This window comes from Tauraco erythrolophus, chromosome 13 (genome assembly GCF_009769465.1).
Source record: "Tauraco erythrolophus isolate bTauEry1 chromosome 13, bTauEry1.pri, whole genome shotgun sequence".
Classification (NCBI taxonomy): Eukaryota; Metazoa; Chordata; class Aves; order Musophagiformes; family Musophagidae; genus Tauraco; species Tauraco erythrolophus.
In genome coordinates this window covers 8,791,459-8,814,776 of record NC_141477.1, presented here as the reverse complement: position 1 = coordinate 8,814,776, position 23,318 = coordinate 8,791,459, and the positions used below count along the sequence as shown (strand labels likewise).

General features: G+C 48.0%; 1 protein-coding gene across 1 annotated transcript in view; it reads right to left on the bottom strand.

The window, feature by feature from the left end:
- GPC3 (glypican 3) overlaps positions 1-23,318 on the bottom strand; it is a 154,352-nt gene that overhangs the window by 6,184 nt on the left and 124,850 nt on the right. The window contains exon 7 of the mRNA XM_086619626.1: positions 20,752-20,908. Coding sequence (XP_086475752.1) covers positions 20,752-20,908 — 157 coding nt within the window. The remainder of the gene's footprint in view (positions 1-20,751; positions 20,909-23,318) is intronic.

The following is a 23,318-nucleotide window of genomic DNA, read 5'->3' as shown; positions in this document are numbered from 1 at the left end:
CCAGCACCAATTCAGGGGAAGAATCCTGGAGGGTGGCAACCAGGTTGATTTGGTCGACCAAGTCATCCAGCATAAAGAAGTGAGGAAGCTCCAGCTGAGCCCCACGCCAGGGATACAACCAGGTGCTGCTTGGGGTGGACAGGGCAATTGGCCATGAGCTCTGCGAGGCAGCCGGTATGTGCACCTCGGCTCCCCAACCTCCAGCGTTACCACAAAAGTCTTGTCCACAGATGTCCTCAAGCTTTCAGTGAGGCAAAGGGAAAAACACCTCCAGAAACTCAACACATCATATGGTATGGGCAGAGGGACTGCACCATGACCCAAATTCAAGCAACTACTCCTCCACCCCACCTTGGCCGGAGGCTGGTGGTGAGAAAGGGCTATCATTTACGACCTGGGCCTATGTTTATTTTGAAAATGTACTCATTAAATTCCTCTTTGCTCCTTGGTGTGCTCTAAATTTACCCCAAAGAGAATCTGGCGTCTGCAATCACATTAATCGCTTTCCCTTTGGCAGCAAGTGAAAGAGTTTCTGAACTGTCTTCGCAGAGCAGAGCCACAAAAACGTGTTCAGCAAAACGCACTCATGTAATCTATTAAAAATTAACGAATCTCATTAGCATTATTAATTGGAAGTGTTGGAGTCCTTGTAGTTTGATGACAAAGCAGCATGCCCTGGTCTGATATTCAGCTGTATTGTCCAGAAAAAGAGCTGCTACCTAAATGAACCTAGGAGACAAGAACTGGAAAATAGGGAGCTGGACATGGACAGCCAAAAGCGTCTACAAAGGCAGGAGTCAAGAAAGAAAAAGAGGAAAAGCTGGAAACAGAAGAGTATGAATGGAAGTGAAGTGATATATGGGGCAGCAATACAGGATTAGGTCAAGCCACGTCCCTGCAGATCCCCCATATACCTCAGCCCACCCAGCTGTGGAGTCACCCTCTCCCTCTTTGGAGACCTTCAAGGTCTAAACTCACAAAGCGACCCCTTTTGACTGCTCTGCTGCCATCCAAGACATTCTTCATTTTGGGAGGTAACGTTTCTAGTGACAGCAGAGCAAAATGAAATGTTTTCTATTTCCTCTAATGACCAAAACCAAAATCACCACATCAAACTGGAATTTTCTTCTTCATCTTTGCTCCCCTAAAATCTCTTTGGATAGGACCAGGACAGGCAGCTTTTACTTGCTGCCTGCTGCTGTTCAACTCTCCAAGCTCGAGACATTGAGTGACATTCATGTACTAGCAAGACCGACCAAGACGCAGTCCTAAGGGGAACGGCAATGGTCCCTGCCTCCCAGATGCCAGCAGCTAAAAGCAGCCCTCAAGGCAGAAGGATGTTTCTCAATGCTTGATCAGAAAACCCACGGTGGTGTTACGGCACCCAGGAACATCTGACATATTCCTTTGTGACTCATTGTGTGCAGAAACCAGACGTGAACGGGGTCCAGGCCATGGAGAACTGGGTTCACAGCAGTCATGCTCCTAGTAGGCAACCAGGAACGTGCCTCTTCAATCAGAAGGGACTAAGACTCTATACTCAGTCAAAAATCCCCAGACATCCATCACTGCCTTATGCTTGTAAGGACAACAAAATTCAAAGGCGGCTGGTGTTTTGTTCCTTGAGCACGCACATAAAGAAAGCACCTGAGCAGCATTCCCAGCCCGGGGATCAAACTGACAGAGACTCCACCAGGAGTTTATGACACCACGGAAAATATTTGGAGTGAGATTTCAGGTCATATCCCAAGAATTTGGGTTGAGCATGGACATACCTGCTCAGCCCACAGGTAGAGCTGGCAGGTAGGCTCAGGCATGGTGGTCTGCACACATCTGCTCAGCCTGCCTCTGCTCCCGGAGAAACTCCCCGAGGTTTTGTGATCTTACACTTGCTGGGATCACCGGCATGGATGGAGAACAAGCTCCCCCTGCCCATGCTGGGGGAAGGTTTGCAGAGCACGGGTTGAGGTGAGAGCGTTGCCAAGGGAAGGAAACTGAGAGGCTATAGCACCGCCCAGCTTTTTTAATCGTGTTAAGACGCTAAAATCAATCAATAAATAAATAAATAAACCAAACCCTGGGCCCTGCATTAAAACAACATTAAAGTGACTTCAGCCTATAAAAACGGGGTAATGCAGGAGGCCCTGGGAAACATCACCATTCCCGACTTTCCCACTTTATATAGAAAAAGAAAGGTTGGGTTCATAGGCTGAAACTTTTTAACAGCTTCAGGTCATTTTCCTGGCGCTGGAAGGAGCCCCAGGAACAGCTGCTGGTCTGAAACCAGGACCTGGACTTGCACTGCCTTCTGCATGGCTGCTGAGAAAGACCCAAATGAAACCCAGCTGCTTTCCGGGTGCATGCAACATCTGACACAAAACCAGGGCTGCTCCCTGCTTCCCTCCTGGACCAAGAGCAAATCCTGGTCCTGAAGCACCGGTGGTGGAATGATGGTGCTGAAAGCTAGAGCTGGACAGCAGTGGCAGCTCCGAGGGGAAACCCAGTGTCATCCCAGCTGAGCACCAGGACGCCATGGCTGCAGTGCTTGGACTGTGCCGGATCCATCTCGCCACATTTGCTCTTTCCTGGGGGTCAAGAGGTCCCCATCATGCTCAGGGACCTGCAGTTGGGACCTCATTAAGCCAGTGCTCATGGCTGGGTCCATGGTGGAGCTCAAGGAGACCATCTTGGCTGTCTCTATCACAGGAGAAAGGACCAAAGGAGGGAGAGAATCAGCCCTGAGCTCTTGCCCAGCACCTCCCCAGGTCAGCTTGTACATGCAGCCATGGAGGGTACTGTGGATGAGGATGCACAGCTCATGTGGGAGCCTTCAAATTGCTCTGGGGGCACAACCATCAGCACAGCCAGCAGTGAAACGAGAAGGTGACAACCCAAAAGAGCTCCGAAGTCCAAGTCCACGAATGCCTCCCCCTCCGTCCTATCTGTAGCATTCACGGCTCAGTCTCAGGAATGTCACAACCATGGTGGAAAATCAAAATAAAAGGGCTACATAATCCAGTTTGTAAATCCCTTGAAAAATACAAAATCCTCTCTCAAACGGATTACGGAGATTAGAGATAAAAGTTTCCTGGAAATCCAGAATTGCGTCACAACCTCCCTCCTCTCTCACCCTCCCAGAAAAGAGAAAAGAGATGGGCTCATGCCCTGCAGCACCCCACCACGCTCCTCCCCGGCCATCACCCCGGCCTTGGGGAGCAACAGCAGCTCCCTCCAGCCCCTGAAAACAGCTGCTTCTACCTGATTTTGTCCTAAACACCAATTTGGGGCATTGTCTGCTGGATGTACCTGAGCCTGTGGGCACCGTGCATCAGTGGTAGGAAATCCCCCTGCACAAGGGAGAGGACAAGATGCCTGCCAGCCTCCCACACACTTTTTGATCCATCCCTTTTCCGAACAGGCTCTGTGGGACCATGCAACGCGCTGCCGTGGTTTTGGGAGCTGCAGGAGCCGCAGCCAGCCCTGCGCGTGCCCAGCAGAAAAATGTCCCCTTAAATCAGGGTGGTCTCCTAAAAAGGTGTTTTGCTTGGCTGTGCCAATGGTGAGAACGTTATCAACGACAGAAAGGTCAAACACTCACACACCGATGGTATCAAAATATTTCGTGGCCATGCCGGGATCATTCAGACAGAGTAAAATCAGAATTTTGTTTGACACTTTGACTCAAGTATCCACAGTTCATGGTGGCAGAACAATTTTCTGCTGGGAATTTTTATTTCATGAGAGTTTTTGTGCTTTCATTCTTATTTGAAACAGAAAAAAAAAATTAAAAAAAAGCTTGCAATATTAGCATTCCCGGCAGAGCACGCATTCAAGTTCCTGACCTGTTATTGCTCAAGGACTTCTGCAGCTGCAGATGCCTGTTTGGAGCTACAGTTAGGTCACTTTGAGTGATGCTCACAGAATAAGCATGAAAACACTTACAGCTTGATCAAAAGGACACTTTATGAACATTGCAGCTTGAGTTAAGTGCTGATGTGAATACTTACATTCGCCTTTATATTAGCCCAGCTCAGTTCTAATAAAATTAACACTCTCGTAAATAATGCACTCAATTTTTATTTGTTTCGTGCCTTATGGCTTTGAAAACATATCCTTAAAACGTTTCCATCACTCTGAGAACGTCTAGCTGTGTTAGGATCTGGAAACCAAACTTCTTCTCCAGAGGAATAAGCGGGATTGCTGCTTTGTATCCTGCTCCACCTGCTCTAACTTGAATTTATCCATCAAAGGTCGTTTTTCCCTCCCTCCACAAAAGAGGCTAACACAGTCAGACTTTTTCTTTTCTCAGTGGGAATTACTACCTGTAAATAAACAACTAAAAACCAAACTACAAGCACCAGCAGCATCAATGCTCCTTTGAAAAGTGACAACAGAAAAAAACAAAGCAGGGGAAAATCCAGTCTCTTTTCTGCATTTCACTTGCATATTAGAGGCAAAATGAACTTACCAGTCCGGGACAGGGGACGTCTTATTGGTGCAATACAGCTGGTTAACTGTTCTTTAGAGATATTCATCTCAAAAGCCAGAACAGAAAGAGCATTTTCCCCCCTTTTATTTATTTATCTTTTTTTGTGCCAACTCACCTTAGCTGAAAAGCACATTGAGATTGTAATTATGGGAAGGCCTCATCTAGTAGATTTGTAAACTCAACTATCGGCTTGAATTACTGGAATTAGCAAGGCTAATTTAATGTCACTGTTCAAAATAGCTCAGATTTGGAATTTCTTAATGGCCTGAGGAGAAGGAGTCTTTATGCATACTGCAATCTAGGCTTCATTCTTAGCTTAAATTCCTTCTCATAGATTTTGTGAATGCCCTGTTTTGTAGCCAACACAAACTCTGTCCGGTAAAATAATGTAAGGACTCAGAATGAAAAGAGATTAGCTGTTCCCTGCTCCTGTTATTTTAAAGCAGAAATAACTTTGGCTTCTACTGATTCATAGACAAAGCTTGAAATGCAAAGCATGCTCAACTCCAGATTCAGCATGAAAAGGACCTTAAAATATTCCCGAGTGCAAGTAATGGACTTATTAGAGGGATGAAAAGAGGCACTTTTCACAGAATTCCAAGCTCTTTAGTCCCGTCATATCAATAATCTCACTTAAGAATTTCATTCTATTTACATTTCTTACCCTTCCAAATATCCTGCCTGACTCTTATGAAATGCAACATTTACGCTTTTAAAGTGTTCATTTATTTCTGTTAACGCTCGGTGGCAAGTGGTGTAAAACGTCCGCAGATCACCCAAAGCACGATCGGGCGCGACGGTGTCACGCTGGCGCGTGACAGGGAAGAATTCTGTACGACACGCAGATTTACACCTGATAAATGAGGAGGTAATTTGAAAGACTTGGTTAAAAGCATCTTCTTTAAATAATGACAGTTGATTGTGCTGGAACCCAACATACCTGCAACCTGTTCCCCTCTCCTTTATGTTTAACACCCACAAAACCAACGCTGACAGTGAGAAAAAAAAAAAGGCTTTATAGATATCAGAAAGGAAATCTGCCTGGCTGTCCTTAAGCTACCAAAATATACTCTTTATTTTCACTCAGTTTGCGTAGTCTTCGAAATCTAAATCTATAACCAACACTAAACGACTAGTGGCAATTCTCCCTCTTTGTTTGAGGAAATGGCTGAAAAACAAAGGTATTTCATGAATAAATTGCCAAAGCCTGTGTAGAAACACCAGGAAAGCAGATGGAGATGTCCCTGATTGCTCCTTTTTAAGGGGCGAGGGGAGATGTTTTTTCCGCGCAGCTCCATGTCCCCGTGACAATTTGCACTGGTTGGGAGCGTCGTAGCACAGAGGGGATAGAAGATGCGTAGGGCTACATCTGCCCATGGCCCTCCCTGAGACAGCACCGGCAGAGAACCATACACCCCAAAACACCGCGATACGATGAGGTATCCATCCCGGGACGGCAGCGCACTGATTTCACAGCCCCAACCCTGCAGTCTTGGTCTGGAAAGGCAAAGTGCAGCGATTGCACGCTGCCTTTCACCCAAGGGTCTCAAAGCACACTGCAGGCATTAATTATGCCCTCCGCTTTGCAGAGATTAATTAAGCACTGAAGCCTCACGGTTCCCGAGAGCCGAGTGCAATGCTCCCTTCACTAACAGCTAAAACTGAGCCAAGGCTGGAACAAGGGAGATGCTGGTGGGAGAGCTGGGAAAAGCACCTCTGAGCATCCCGAGTCACTCTGCAGCGGTGGCCTCCTCTTCCTCCTGGGATGTTTTTAATTCCTCTGGACACGTCCCAGCAAGTCCCCCTGTGAAGGTTTTGCTCTGAAAACCCTCTTTATGGCAAGGCACAGAAACCAGAGAGACACTGGGAAGCAGGGAGGGTGTGGAGCGGTCCCATCCCACAGCCATCATTCACCGTATCCACTCAGCCCCTCTTTCTATGGACACTTCAAGAGGTCTCCAATGTTAGCAGTCTTTTTTCCTAACAATGAACTCAACAGTCCTGGCGAGACGTCCTGCATCCATGCACCAAGAAGCAACAGAAGCTCCTCAAATCATCCTCGTTGCTTCTTTGTGTGCCGCTGGGTGCCGAGCTGCTGCGTCACCCCTCCCTGGGTGGGAGAAGCTGCACAAGACCATCAAGCTGCCTTTTCCTGCCCATCCTCCCAACCCATCCAGCTGTGAGAGATGTCCCCAGCAGCTCTGCCAGTGGAGCCATGGGAAGGCACCCTGACAGTGCACAAGATCCTCCAGAAACCACCCTTGCTGCAGCATTTGCAGAGCTGGCATCCTTCGCTGGGTGAAACTCCATGCTTGGCACAGGACTCCTGCAACCTCAGTTGCTCCGGAGGCCTCCCGTGATGCTCTAGCAAAGCTGCAGGCAGAGGCAGGGGCTGAAGCCAGTCTGGATGACTTCATGTCTTCTCAGAAGTCATCCAAGCCATCTGCCCAGGGTACAGGTGCCAAGCAGTGATCGATTCAGATGAGCAGCCTGCTGACCCACAAACATCCGCTGTCACTGTTTCTTTAGCAACAAATGCCTGGATGAAGTTGGTGACAAGTGCATTTTAAAAAAAAAAGCTACCTGTGCAGCGGAGCGCTGGAAGGCGAAGGGGGATTGCCAGCCCCTGCAGCGAACAAAATGCTGGCTGCGCTGCAGCTGCAGCCTGGGAAAGCCATTAAGACCACATGGGGGGTCAAACTGTATGTAACACGAGCGCCGGGCTCGCAGGCGCGGTGTGACAGCAGCCCCACAACGGAGCTGGGTGGAAAGCAGGGCCGAAAAGACCAGAGACGACAGGATTTTCTCAGCACACGCCTGCCTTTGCCTCCCAAAACCTGGGAGAAGCAGGTGAATAGACACAGCCCTGCACAGCACCCCGAGGAAATGCAGAGACACGTTTCTTCACATCAAGGCAGAGGCAGAGAAAGTCTCTTTCCCAGCTCCAGCGGTGGGATGCAGAGGGGGAGATGCCCAGGGAGGGATTGCTCAGAGCAGGGTTTGCTATCGGGGCTGCATCTGTTTGCTTCGCTTTAGGGTCAGTGCAGTCCTGCAGCTGCCCCGTCCGCCAGTGTAGGTTTCAATGGGATGAAGGTGATTTGGGAACCTCCAGGCAATCCCACACAGTGGTCCCCATTACCCCGTATCCCACACAACAGGAGCCAGTTAAGTATTTTTACAGACAGGTTTCTGCTCCTTAATGTAACCTGGTCAGGGTTAGTCTTACTGCTGTTAGCAACTAAAATCACTCTCAAACCTCTTGCTTTTCAACCCAAGCACAGCAATGTGTAGAAATACCTCCTTGCTATGTCCTTATTTTTGGATTTTATTTTATCTTTTTGTTGGTACACAGAATGATTTTTCTTTTTTTCCACATTTTCTAATGATGTCTGGCAGGGGGAAGTTGTTTGTAAATCACACAAGTATTTGTTTTACTGGAAACATCTGCTTTAACACATTTGTCTTGAAAAAACTTTTTTTTTTTTTAAACAAAGGTATTAAGCTGCAATGTAAATTGGGCACATCTGTTTATGAGTCACTGCAATAGCACTGCCTCCAGTGCACCAGATCACACGGATCTCCAGAGGCCTGATCCAGCAGAAATTGGAAACCTACAGCTCGCTCTGCTCCCTTTTCCGGCACTGCTTTTCCAAGAGTATTGCTGCCTGATTTAATAAATTAAGGCCCCTAAATAAGAAAGAGCTATTTAGCGTCTGCTAATAGCATTAAGTGTCTGGCCCAGCAGACACTTCAGTATCAGCAAGATACTTCAGCCGGTGCCCCACTCCATGCGCACCCAAGGACCAAGTTCAGTGGGATTATTTGTGCGTGGGGGACGCTCACAGCTGGGGACTCTAGGTGGTACCAGACCTACCTCTGCCCACGGTGCCGTATGGCCTCTGCTGCCTTCAGCCACTCAGTGCTGCCATTAAAAACATTCTGAGAAGCAAAATAGAAGGAAAGACATCAGCTGAACCTCCAAGAACAACACCTGACCCACCAGCTGGTATTCCTTCACCAGAAACACAGGGTGGGCAGATCTTGGGCAGTGGTCTGGGGCCCAGGAGAAACCATTCAGCTTCGTTTTCTGGAGCAGCTGGAGAGCATCCCCCAATGCTTCTGTGGTAAGTAAAGCAAATGGGAGGGTGGGAAGGAGGCACCAAAAAGGGCAAGGAGATGCCTGGGGAAGGCAGATTCAGGACCTCCATTCCTACAAGACACAAATTGCCCCAGACACACGCATGCCACTTCACCAGGACAAAGCTTTCTGACTGCCACCAAAGCCCACAGCTGGGCAGGAACGTCCCTCCAGAGCCCCGGAGGGGAACGTGCCGCAGGCAAAGCCTTCGCTCCCTGCACCCAGCTTCCCTGGCTCAGCCTGCTCCTCCGGGACGAACGCCTGCCCAAAAGCACCAGGCTACTGCGGTGACCTCCCCACACCTGGTGTCTGCCACTGGCCCCATATCTGGAAAAATCATTCCATTTGGCAAAAGCACCCACGGACAGATCCCACGGCCACGTCGGGAGGTGGTCATGCACAGCCGCGTGTCGGCTGCCCAGTGCTGGGCACACCCGGAGCCCCTCTCAAGGCTTTGCAAAGGCAAAAATAAAGCTACAAGCACCGGGAAGGGAAATGGAAGGTAACAGCACATCAGATGTTCCCTGCCAACAGACACTGGAGCACAAGTGGGGAAGTCTGCCCGTAGAGGGAAGGGGAGAGGAGAGCGTTTTGGGTTTAATTGCATTATTTCACATTCACACTTGCCTTAGCAGATGATTTATGTGGACAAGGGAAGAAGAGGAGATATTGCAGGCTGTGTTTTGCAGTGACTTTGGGGAGCACACAACTGTTTTTTTATTTATTTACTTTTTACTGGAATGATCTACACAGAATCAGAACAGGACGAGTCAACGTACCAAAGCTGCAGAGCAGCTGGTGGAGAGTTATCAGGGAGGCAGAGGATATTACTCAGACTCTGATAATAACCACCGGCTCCCACCTGCCAACTGCAGTCTGCCTAACACAAAAAAAGTCCGAAAACAGGCTGCAGCAGATGTCTGCCTCCCCATGCAGGAAGCATCTCCAGTATCCATGGGACACGAGCAACTCCAAAATAGCTTTGAGTCCAACCAGACTCAAAATACTGAATTAAAAGAGGAAGGGGGGGGGAGGGGGGAGGAGGGGGTAAGAAAAGAAGAAGAAGGAGGAAAAAGGATGTGCATCACATTGCAGTTGTAACTTACATTTTAGAAATCCTGCTGGGACTCCTGGGCTGGACTGAGACGGTGACAGATGCCCTGGCAGTCTGTGCAGCTGCCGAACCCGCCGCAGGCAGCCAGGTCCCACAGCAGCCATCAGTACCTGCCACCACAACACATACGTCCCAGCACATAGTGGCATATAACCACCAAGGGAGTAGCCAGCCAAGGGATGCGGTGGCATCCTGGGCATGCAGCCGTGTGCAGCACAGGGTCCTTCAGCATCCAAGCAAAGAGTCAGCCCAAGGCAGCGCTTCAGGCACTGGCTCCCGGCTGCTCAGAGATGGGATATGCAGAAATGGCCCTCGGAGGAAGGAAGGTGTGGGAAAGGAAAGGCGTTGCTGGGTTTGTAGTCAAGATCTACGATGGATGTAGACCCAGCCTCCTGCGGGAGGGAAGGGTAGAGCATCAGCCCAGGTCCCGCAGGAAGCAAAGAGCGAACGAAAAGCAGGAACGGACAGTAAGATGCTGCCGAGAGCCTCAAATACCATTGAAGACGTTTTCTGAAACAACAGAAGCTGGTCAAAACGCCAGATTTCCATTCCCACAGAAAACAGGGAATGTGCTACTGCTCCAAAGCAGAACAAAGGCAAAATGCGTCCAAGTTTTCTGTGTTTTTTTTTTTAAAAAAAGGCAAGTTGACTTGGGGAGGCCAAAACACAGCACTCGAACAAAGTCCAATCAATTCATTTGGATTTCATTTTTTTCTGTGGTATAATTAAAAATCTAATCTCAAGCAGACTTTTAGACAAGAAGTTGCTCTGGAGTGAACGCTGACGGCATTACCTTGCGGCACGGGCAAGCAGCCTGCTGCTGCATTTCCCCACTGCAGGAGCAGAAAAAGATGTTTTGATTCCTTTCCAAAACAAAAAAAAACCCTATCCAAAACCCCAGCACACTTCCTTGCATTCTGATTCCAGCAGAGAGACATTTTCCAACACAAAGTCTTCCCATCAGAAAGTTTCCAACCTGCCCTAAAAACAACAGGAGGTTAAATGTTGGGGCCGAGCCGCTTTTGCCCCAAGTGAGATGCACCATAGACTCAGAGAAGCTGGCAAAGCCGGAGAACTTCAGAAGCACTTGGCTGCCTGAAATTTGTTGATATGGAAGAAAGCCACTTGGGCTCTCTTTAGAGCCACGAGATCCCTGGAAACCCCTGGGACCAGGGATGGAGTCCGCTGGCAGCCGCCGCCTGGGAAGGAGGACATTTCATAGATTTCATTTCATAGATTTCTAGGTTGGAAAAGACCTTAGAGATCATCGAGTCCAACCATCCCTAATCCCCATTAAACCATATCCTCAAGTAGATCATCCACCCTATTCTTAAACACATCCAGGGATGGGGACTCAACCACCTCCCTGGGCAGCCTATTCCAGTGGCTGACAACCCTTTCAGAGAAGAAATACTTCCTAACATCCAACCTGAATCTCCCCTGACTAAGCTTATGCCCGTTTCCCCTTGTTCTATCACCCATCACTAATGTAAAGAGCCCTTCCCCCACCTCCCCACCATCTTTTCTCAAGTATTTATAGGCCGTAATCAGGTATCCCCTCAGCCTCCTCTTCTCCAGGCTAAACAGCCCCAACTCCCTCGGCCGCTCCTCATAAGTTTTATTTTCCAGCCCCTTGACCAGTTTAGTCGCCCTTCTTTGGACTCGCTCCAGGAGCTCAATATCTCTCTTAAAGCGAGGGGCCCAAAACTGGACACAATATTCCAGGTGCGGCCTCACCAGTGCCGAGTACAGGGGCAGGATCACTTCCCTGCTCCTGCTGGTCACACTATTCTTGATACACACCAGTATCCCATTGGCCTTTTTGGCCACCTGGGCACACTGCTGGCTCATATCAAGCCGGTAGTCAACCAACACCCCCAGGTCCTTCTCTGCCAGGCAGCTCTCCAGCCACTCTTCCTCGAGCCTATAGCGATGCTTGGGGTTTTTATACCCCAAGTGAAGGACTCTGCACTTGGCCTTATTAAAGCTCATGCCATTGGCCTCAGCCCAACGATCCAGGCTGTTCAAATCCCTCTGAAGGGCCTCCCTACCCTCGAGCAGATCAACAAAGCCTCCCAGCTTGGTGTCGTCCGCAAATTTACATGGAGGACATCTCTCCTCCAGTTCACAGCTCATCCATCCCAGCTGCACGAGGGGTCGGGGATTGGCTGGAGGTCCACCCAGGAATCGGGGGAGCCAGTGCTTGGACAGACACACCTGGTTCAGTTCAAGTCACCTGCGGTGTCGGCTCTGGCAGATGTGCGCCCACAGGACACGGCTAATGCACAACAGTTGGAGAGAGCTTCTGCCTGACGGATGATGAATCCCCCGTTTCTGGAGCGCACGGAGCAGTGTTGACTCAGTAACCAATCGTGTCCTGCTAATACACCGACTGACAATTTGCAGCCCAGACCCAAACGTACACTATTTTCATTTGCAAAGGTGGGGAGAAGAGGGAAAGAAATGTGGATTAAAAGCAATGAGTCCTGAGAGATTTCTCTGAAGGAGCATCCGTTTCCCTCTTTTCTTCTGGCAAGGAGTAAAAAGACAGGCTGCTTTCTGGGCAGGTCCGTGTTTCCTTCTGCTGGAGACCATCAACCACCAGTGCCAGTTGTGAAAGTTGTACCCAAAAGTTTTTCAACAAGTGGTGGCTTCCATGGTCCACCTCAAACATCATCTGTTCTCTTGGACATCTCCCTCAGGGCAAAACGATGGACAGCAATGCAGCTGCCACAGCTGAGAGCCCAGGACCCTCTCCTAGACCTTTTAAATGAGACAGGGCCACCTGGACCAACATTGTCTCCAGTTATTCACACAGTTGTATGTCCCCAAGGCGATTTCTGGACAGATACATGTCAAGCTCATCCCAAGCCAAGCTGTGTTTAATAGTCCTTGATGGACCTTAGGTCCACGAATTTGTCTTCTTGTCACTTTGACTCCATGTAACCTCTGGGTGTCCCTGTTGCGTGATGTTCCTCCTGTTCAATCCTTGCCGTTCCATAGCCAAATCCCCAGCATCAAAGGTGCACCAAAGGATCCCAGTCTTTCATTCAGCTGGTGGCTGTGGTTTCTGAGTATCACCAAGCAGTAGCTCAGCTACAGTGCTGTCCCGTGTTTGCTGCCCTTCAGTGGTGCTCAGCAGGTCAAAGACATATGAAGTACAAGCAGATATGACAAAATGCAGCACAACGCCAAGGACCATGAGCTAATGCAGGCACTAAGCACCTACGCATCTTCACTCTGCGTCAGGGCTAAAGACAATGCAATGAGGTACACTGATCCAGCAGGCCACAAGGAAGGAATCTCAGCTGAACCAGCCTTCCCTGGACCACAGAGGAGTGGAAATGCTGCCAGGAGAGAAGGCAGCCTTTCTTCATGCAGGATGCATTCCTTGGTTTCAGGGACCAGGAGCCATGGCAGCCACGGAGCAACAGAGGAACAGTCCAGCTCCATGCCCACAGGACACCTCCAGGATGTTTTGCAGCTGAATGCCAGCACACCAACACGAGTGCTGGGCACACGAACCGGCCAGCACGGCTGGGACATGCTCCAGGACCAGAGCCCTCTCCTGCAACACTGAGCAGGGCTGTGCTCTACAGCCTCATTTATTACATCCCCATAATCGTTCTTATCAGCTTACCTGCTGTAAAGCTTTAGCAAAAGCCAAGCCACTCATGAAAGGGGCACCCTCTCCTATGTGAAAAGTCAATCAACACGTTATATTGTTATCAGGCTCGCAGACAAACCTCTCTTTGTACAACAAACTGCGCAGATACGATGCCCTGACTACCAGCCTAAGGCTCTCGTGTCAGTCTATTAGCAAGTAGCACCTGGTCTGCTTCTGTCTGAAATACGCCTTTCTCACCAGCCCTTAAAAAAAAAAGCCAGTTAAACTATTTTGTCTCCCTGCAACGAAATACAGCACAAAAAGAAAAGCAAGTTTGTATCCGAGTCAGGAATTGTGTTTCCCAGCTTCAGAAGAATTCACATGTTTTCAGCCACAGAAAAACAGATTCATCATCCTTTAAAGATAAATATGACTATCGCTATTGCAAGCGGGTAGATTTTTGCATACTTGGAATTGTTTTGATGTGTTCAGTCACGTAAAATGCCGCACTCCGTAACAATTTAAAGACACATTAGCTCCCAAATTACACTGTTGAAAAGTATCTCCTTAGACGCTCTGGCATAATACAAGCAGTTAATTCAGACTTGCAAACTGAATAGCGGGTAAACCTTTTGCCAGCAGACTGGTATTATAAACAGCTGGGATTGATAAGCGATCATAGATTCACAAAGACTTTTGTGTGTTCTGCTATAAGAGCAGAAGCATCATCTCATCTGACCTTCAGTGTGTCTCCAACCCTTCAGCCTCATCCAGTCACTTTATCCTGAGCCCCAGAACCAGCCTCATCTGTGCTGATCTGGGCTTCCCAAAGAAGGATTTAGGCCAAAGTCTGCTCATATTGGGAATGTGATACATGTGATTTATGGATACGAGGATATCAGGGATTTACCTGCCTTCCACTGATCCTGCTTTAAAAAACCTGGTACATCTTTCTTTGCTTTGAGTCAGAATGGACTGAGGCAGTGGAATTCAGCTCCTAAACATATGACACATACAAATTGCTCAGACAGACTTAGGTCTGCAGCTTGTGAGCACAACACTGAAAAAGTTTTAAAACTTTTTAAAATTGAAGAAAAATTGAAACCAGAAAACAGAAGCATGGGATTAATATATCCAGTAGATTTACTTGCTGATTTCATACATGTTTTTGCATATATGTAGCTTTTCTCAAAGTGCAAACTTATTCTAATAGATGAATTTCTAGTTCTTCAGTTCTGGACTTACTGTTTCTTTGGAGGAACTCACAGCACAAAAGTTACAAGAACCCTTCAAAATGTACAATGTGAGGCCTGGAAGAGTCACAGCAGCACGAACAGCGAGCTGAAGGATGCTATAAACAAACCCATCTCTGAAAGTCATCAATAATTCTCCCAGTCTGTCAAAAAAAAAAAAAATCATTTTTGCTGACGTCAAAAGTGAATTAATGAACTTGCCACTCAATTAGAGCTTCAGCCAGCTGCTACATGTGACTCCCTCTCCATCTTCTAGCTTGTATTTGAACAGTGACAAAGAATTCTCGACGTCCAATCAAATTTTTGTTAAAAGGAGAAATTTCAACAAACACAAACACTTGAAATAGAAAAGCAATAATCAAGCTATTGCACTGTTTTACTTGGTATGATTCTGGCTCCTCCATCCGGATAATCTAGCTGACATTTGGCCTTGTCATTTTTTTGCCCTGGGACAGAATGAATGTCTTGTAAAACAGCGTGCTTCTGCTATGCTTGCTTCAATCAAGCATTCAACAGCACCCTCTTTAGAAAAAAAAAGCAAAAAAGTTGCTGCTACAAAAATTATAGTGAAAAGTCCTAAAGCTTTTAGCAGAACAGAAAAAAAAACAGCGGAAGGATGCTGTGTTAAACTGGCACAGCTCACAGCCAAGGACAGGGCACCTCTGCAGAAGGCTGAGCAGAACCATGTACAACAAATATTGATATTGTACGCATGGTATTTTGTCAGCGGGACAATCCAAGCCCGCAGGCTGTACGGCGGGAAGGCACAACAGCCACGTGGCCCCGCGCTGTCAGCAAAATCCACGCAGATGGGGACATTTTCCACCTGCAGAAGGAGTATTTTAAAAGTCAATCAGGTATTTGAAAACCTCTTTCTCAGCAGCCAGATGAACATCTCAAGACCCCGCAGTAAATGGAGCAGAGCAGTATCAGCAGATACTGGTCCCTCCGACACGGGCACCCTGAAGGCATTTGCAGAGCAGCAATCACTGTGATAAGGGGTGGGAAGACATGATCTTGTAAATATTTTAACTACTGTTGGTCTGTCTCCCAGCACAAGCAGGGAGTGAGCCCTGGCAGTCATCTGAGCACTCCTGAGTTGGGAGCATCCCTTTTTCCAGCACAAATACCCACTTCTAAGGAAATTTTGCCAGAGAAATGGCCTGCAGAAGCCAGGAAGGTTGCACCCAAAGCCACCCTGCCTGGCTTCCAGTGCTGGCCGCACAGCCACCGCCTTGGCAGGGAAACCTGCTGGTAACCCTTTGCTTCCCAAAACGAACAGCCCTTTGACCTCCAGAAACAAACCTGTGAGAAACAGAGTGACAAGAGGAAGGTTACCAAAGGCTGAGTTGTAGGAATGACATTATCATAGAATGGTTTGGGTTGGAAGGGACCTTGAAATCATCCAGTTCCAGCCCCCTGCCATGGGCAGGGACACCTTCTCCTACATCAGGTTGTTCAAAGCCTCAACCAAAGCACTGAGACCTCCAAAACATGGAATGGTTTACTGAGACAATTGGAAAAGTTGAAAAACAGAATAGGATGAAAATTGTAACTCATGGGGCTTCCAAAAACACAGCGTAAAGCAGAAAACCGCAGGGTCCCGCTCCGTGCCCGCACAGGGCACGGCCACGTGAACACGGCAGCCCCTTCTCTCTGGGAAGGTGGCTGCCAGAGACATCACCCGCTCCACAACATGCCTACATTCCCCTTTGCGAGCAACACCACCTTTCTAACATGTACAAACGAGTTACCAACAAACGGCTTTTCCACCTGGGAAGAGACCATGGTCGGCCAGCCCAGGCAGTGACGTTCAAGCCTGCAATTTGATGAGAGCTCTCAAAACAACCCTGCTGAGAGGATAAACCAGTGGCAGAGCAAGCCAGAAGCTATTTAAGAGTTACACATCTGGGTAAATCAAAGGACACGCTGTGCTGATTTTGACTTTCATCCAGCACCTGGGCACGACATGGATGGCTGGAAATTCACGCAGAGGTCCAGCCTGCCCGGCTGGTCTGGCAGCACGCTGGAGCAACAAGCTGGGCAGGATGCAGGAAAAGTTGGGGCTCAAACTACAAACTCCCTTTCTCCCTTAGAAATAACTAAGAGAGAGCAGAAAGGCAAAGCTAACTGCAGGTTCTGCAGTAGGAACAGGCAGGGGGGCTCTTTTACACACGCCAACTTGCCGAGCCATCTTTATGTATCTTTATTGCACACATCTATCCTTACATATCTCATGGGATGAGGCCAACTTCCCTTCCCAGGACAAACTATTTCTACTTAATTCTGCCAAATCCATCTGTTCCCAAGACAACTTTTGTTACTCTCTAGCACAGATACTTTGGAAGGGTAAATCTTCCCCTCGTCTTCCCACCCCCCCAGTTGCTGGATCGCTCAGAACATTCCCTGGGTGATGCTTCAGCCACTAAACGTGATTTTTACCTTCCGGCAAAGCTTGTGAGCTGCCCAGGGGTGCATCATCTCTGCACAGGTGAGCTGGACCACACCACTTTTGCATCCCTCCCAAAAAGCCTGCACCTCCTCTCCCCCATCACCTACCAAAGCCACCCCTGCCCGGCGCAGGAGCCTCTCCAGCATCCATGTTTTATTTTCAGGCTCCCTGGCAACGAGCTCGTTGGTTATAAGTGGCATCTCGAGTGAGAATACCAGAGGTGAGCTAATTAGTGAGTGGCTGGCTCGAATGGCAGCGAAGGACCAGCCATCCCAGGGTCTGTTTGCTTTGGGAGTGCGAAGTAGGACGACTGATCCCAGTGGAGTGCGAGCGCATGTTTGCGTCGTAGAGCCTGGAAGACATTTGCACTGACTTGTAATTTGGGGGAAAATACTATAATTTATTCCCAGGCACAATTTGCCATTGGCGTGGCATAAATACATGTGTGTGTATGTACACAGCTCTATTTTTAGAGCTGCAAGGCCAGGGTGCCGGCTCCACGGTTACTCCATTGACAAACAGGATGAGCTATTCTCTGAGCTGGGAGGTTTGCAGTCCTCCCCCTTATTGTAAACATTATCTGCGTTCAAAATCCTTAATGTGTTGCAGATGTGACAAACAATAAAAGACCTATCATAAAAAAAAAGCCTGCCATCTCCGTGTTTCCCACTGGGGCAACATAATAATGAATTTATTAGCATATAGCGCTCACCAACATATGTTTATAGTCATTCACAAACTTTTGACTTGACAGTTTACAAGTATGTTTAAATCATTAAAGTTTAAGTTGACTGTCCAGTTATTACAGGCTCATTATAAATAGGAAACAAAGGTTACATTTTATACAACAGGCAATAAATCAAAACTAGTCTGTATTTGAGACCGCCTTTTTTCTCCCCCCCTTTTGCTCTCTTTTTCTCTCCATGTTTTCAAGACCTTCTGAGGGGACATCTCAGTGAGGCCAGCACCGAGCAGCTGTTCGCAGTTATGCAGCAGGACCAGCAGTACCCACGCTGGGAAGTGGGAGGAACTCCAACTGCATCTGAGAGATGCAAAGACCTCAGAGGTGGCAAACTCTACCAACGTTTTCACTCAACTGATGGCCAAACCAATGCCAGTCCAAGGCATCTAGCTCTTCTCCCCAAGGCATCGACAAGTCCATCTGCAAGGCTTGGGAACCTCTCCGCAAGGGAGGACATCTCCGCTGCCACCACGGGGCAAAGGAAATTTCCTCCTAAACTGAGCAAAGCCTCTAAGAAAAGGAAAGCGAAGCGCACAAGCTGCGTTCCCTGACTGCAAACTTTTGAGGGTCAGTAGAGGCACTCAAACACCCTCCAAGGGGGTTTTGGGTTTGAGCTCACTGCTATGACACACCCACCCCCCCCAGTCATCCAGCTGCGTTCCTGCCTTAATGCTGCAGAGCACCCAGCACGGGATAAAACCAGAGTCAGTAACTCAACCCCAGTCCTTTCTGCCTCTATTGCAGGGTAATCACCTTGGGAAGGAGAGAGATAAAGCCACACTAAATGTAAAAGTTCATTTTGCTAAGTATTTCCAGATTTCAAAGCCTGGCATGGTTTCAAATCGGCACGCTAACCTAAAATTTTGGATTTGTGGAAAGCGGGGGGAAAATGCGGAATGGTTTCTGGTCCCTTTTATTTCGTGCTATGTACATGTGATATGATATAATATGATGGAAAAAAAATTAATTGAAAAATACTCTTTCAAAGTAAAAAGAAATATCATTCTCAAAAACGTTGAGAGTATTTCCACACGATCAGCAACTTTTCCTGGGCTTGTTTCCAACATAAAACTTCAACAGAGTCACAGTTTATATCCAATACCAACCAAATAGGATTCTGTCACTGTCAGATCAGCTTCGCCTTTCTGCTCTAAAGCAAAACACAAAAAAAGAGCATTGCAGCACGGGCAAGTGAGGAACCACCACAAAGACTCCTTGGCCACCGCGATGACACAGCTCATGTCCTCCAAGGCCAGACGGTCCCTAAAAGCCGTGTCGGAAAAAACATCACGCTCTCAGCAACCTGAAAGACTTAACCTGCCAGGAACACAATGCCTCGAAGCCATCGCTGCTTAAAGTTAATATTTACCCATCCTGTAGCAAAGGCAGCAGCAAACACCCTCCAGCAGAGCAGCAGAGGGAGGACATGTCCTCTTTTCCTATGACATGGCCACGTATCGCAGTGACAAGAGGGGTCTGAATTGCGAGATGGGCAGGTTGTCGGGGAGATCAAGACAGTGATTAAACTAGCCTGGAGAGACAGAAAAATGCTGAAAGGATTACAGACCCGAATTCAGAGATCACTGATGATATTATGGGGAAGGCTGTAAGAGGAAATTAGAAACACTTAAAAATAGCATGAAGGTGTGACACAAAAATCACGGAAAATGAAACACATATCTTTGCTCTCAACTCAGGACGATGAGGATCGCCTGTATTTCCTTAACGTACACTTTGATATTTAGTTCTTGGATGAAATAAAGTTCATTTTATCCTTCTCCGAATTCTATATTTCCCTTTCAGACCTGGATTGGAGGACTTGAAAACTTTTCTTTCCTTTATCCAATATTTGAATATATGTATTTTATATATTTTACATAATGTGTCAATAATCTTTGATATGAAACTGGCATTTAATAGCTCAGCTCTCACTTCATTAAGGATACTTTAATTATCCCAGACCAATAGAAAGGAATTTATAAACATCTGTGCTTTGTTTAAGAGCTCAAATTTGCCTCTTAAACTTCAAAGCTGTAAAGCTGATTTTATCCAGGTTCAGTTGTCTGGTCTCTCAAAGAGCAACGTGCAGCAATGGAACCAGCATTAACTGGGCCAAGCCTCCAGCCCGCAGACCGACGGCCAGCGGACACCGCTCATCCACGACGGACACAGCCTCTAACTGCCTGGTCTTTCTCACACAAGCAAAACAAAACAGATGATGCTATTGAGCTCCATGGAGCCAGGAGTAGGAAGACACTGGTTAGTGGGTCGGGAAGAAGACAAACACCAACAGCATTTGTGACTGCCCAAGTCACAACTGGTCCTTCACCTTCTCCTGCCAATGGGTGAGCACTGACTACTATATTAATACTGCAGCCTCAAAGCACTAGGAGTGCCAGGAGTGCCTCACAGCCATTTCCAAAGCAACCAAAGACATGACTGGTACTGGCAAGCAATCCAATTTTAGGGTTCTGAATACCTGAATCACTTCTGAAAAATGAGCTGGAGTTATTTGTAAAAGATTACCACAGGTCTCTAAACCCTAGATCAGAAATAACCATTGTTTGCTGCAGTCAAACAATCCTTACCAACGTTCTGATGTCCTCTAGAAAGCAGAAAACCTCATGTCTAAGCTCATGAGCATGAGCAGCAGTGGGAAGGAGAGAAGAGCATGACTGTGGGACCTACAGCAGTTTTGCGACCTGTCTCAACCCCCCTGCCATGGGTTGCCCTCAACACACTGCTGCAAAACTGACCTGGAAAAGCAGTGGCATTACTTCTCCAGCCACTGTCCCCGCAGCTGGCTGGCACAATGCTGAGCATGAGCAGCCTCTGAGCATCAGCAGTTCCGGCAGTGAGCGGACCTCAGCAAACCCTGGAGGGCAGCTCCCCGCACCATCACCAAGACCTACAACCTTCAGAGGGGCAGCTGCTGTGGGACCATCATCTCCATCACCTGCTAAGAACCGGAGCTGGTTCCTCACTCGCAGCTCTCCATCCCCAGAGCCTCTGCCGCAGTCATCTTCATCGTCGCAGTCTCCGCTCTCCTCCTCCTCCTCCTCCGGGGCTTTTCCTGGAGCTTTTCGGTGAGGCAAAGCCATCCCTTTGAGCAGCTGAAAGACACGAAGTGTCACAGTCATTCAAACAGCTTCCCTTCATCCCCTCCCTACCGCTTCATCCTGCACTCACAGGGGCATCGGGTGACAAGAGGTGGACAGGAATCAGCGGAGCCAGGACAGTGGGACAGGACCCCATGGTGCTCCTCATGCCAAAGCATTGACAAGCTCAGGTTCATTCATGGACAAAGCTGTACACAAAACCTCAATGGAAGAAGTAAAACAAGGAGGAAAAACCACATTGAGTAACTCTGCCCTTTGGCTTCTGCCCGGTGAGAATTGCCTGAGCTGGAGCATGTCTACCAGCCCTGCGAAACCCCAGAGCCACCAAAGCTCTGGAGTCAGCTACAAAACACGTGTCCAAAGTTAGGCCAGATGGGGCAAAAACCAGTAGCAAGAGGAAACTCCGTTCAGGGATTCTCAGTGCTTCCAGGGACTATCTCTCGTCTGAGAAGTAACACACGTGAAAGGAAACGGCAGATCTCTCGGGTCTGTATGAGGTCCCACAAAAATAACCTAAAAATCTCACTCCTTACTCTTGAAGTGCAGAGGATGCTAGTCAAAGTATCTGGGATAGCCAAGAGACACAACGAAAGGATCTTTTAAAGGATGTTTTAAAGCCGAATTCTAACTAACGGCGACAGGTTGCACAGCCCCAAGACAGAGACTCGAATATCTCCACTGATACGGGGTGGGGACTCTTTTCCAATCACCAGTGGGAGCTCCCACCCTGCCCCTTCACAGCGCATGGGTGGATTAGATATGTTTTAAGCTTCCTCTTCCTGCTGACTTTTCTGATTTTGCTGTTGCTGAAAGCAGCCAGCTATTTCATCATAAACCCAGATTCGCTTTGAAAAAGTGTGAGTCAGCCAGTTAATATATGCTGAAAATTTCTATCATTACCACTCTGCTGTTAAAAGCCTTCTTGAATTTAATCTCAGCACTAAAAAAAAAAAAATAATGAAAAGGATAAGTAATAGAAGATATTGCAAAATGGGAGCTTTCCGCATACTTCAGGGGTTTAGTTAGTCCTATCTATTGCAGCAATACGCGTGCCTTTCAAGGCATTTTTTAATATCTGGAATCTAGGTTATATTTTTAAACTATTAAGCTAGCCTTAGAAAACTGTTTCTAAAATATTTAGCTGCTGAAGTTTACACAGCCTTGGAGGAATGCTTTCGGCATCTGGTTTGCTCTGTCCACAGCAACGTCCACATACCTTTGTGTTTATATTAGAGGAGCATAACGTAATGAAAAACAAATGGCTTAACATGAGACCCCTTTGGGTTCCCCGGCAGCGTCTTGCGGGGAGGAGGAACGCGGCGAAACCTCTCCTTGGCACATGCCAAAGTCCACCCGGCATGACGGTCCTGCCGCATCCCACATCCACAGTAGGAAGCAAAACGCAGCTCACCTCCCCAAAACTCGAGGGATGCTTTTCCCTGGCCTTCAACAGCCTTTGGCTCAGGCTGTTTTAAGTTCACTTTTCAGGAATTTTATTTTATTTAGACATTTACAGGCCTTTCCCAGAATACGGCGTAAGCACAGAAGAACAACAAGCAAACAAACAAAAAAGGCAAATGCAGCACTGGGGGTAGCACGGGGAAGACCTCGCGCAGGAACCAAACACGCCGCCCACTCGAGCCTACACCATCGCTTGTATTTCTCTCCCCCAAAGGAAGCCCACAGCCAACAGCAGCCTTCAGCACAGAGTACATCAGCTCGAGGTATAACGAGAGTCTCCCACGTGCAGCAGCTAATTACATGTACCAGTTCGGACTCATTGCCCCATTGCTAAAAAAGCCAGCGCCATTGTGGTGGGAGGGGACCGCGACCGCTCAGCGGCAGGATGCTCACCCCTCTGCATCCAAGGCACGGAGCGAGCCAGCTGGGACTCCACCGCGCGGCGCAGCAGCACAACTTTCATTACTTACCCGAAACAGCAGAGGAAATTTCTGGCAGAGAGAATTAAGCTCTGGGATATTTTCAGATTTAATAAGCTCAGTGGGAGGTGGGGGAAAATCAGGATTTTTCAATTGTGTGTTTTTAAACATTAAAATCACTGAGCATTTCTTGTATTACTGCTTTCTTCTTGGCATGCCATAAATTAGCAGCTTAATTTCTCTGCCTTTGTAGCCACAATAAAACAGGAACTTTCTGAGAAATGCCACGCGGGCCTCGACTTCGGATCGAGTGAACGTGACATCCCTGTGCCTTTTCCAGGACAAAAGCTCCCTCCTCGGCCACGCGGTCCCCAGCTGCGCAGAACCACGGGGAGGTTCAATGAGTCAAATTTTGCAGCCAGTTCTCAGAGAAACAAAGCCCGTGACACAAAACCTACCAGCACCATTACCAGGAGACCTGGTGCGAGGCGCAAATCCCACCCTGCTCTGTTGGTGCATCCAGA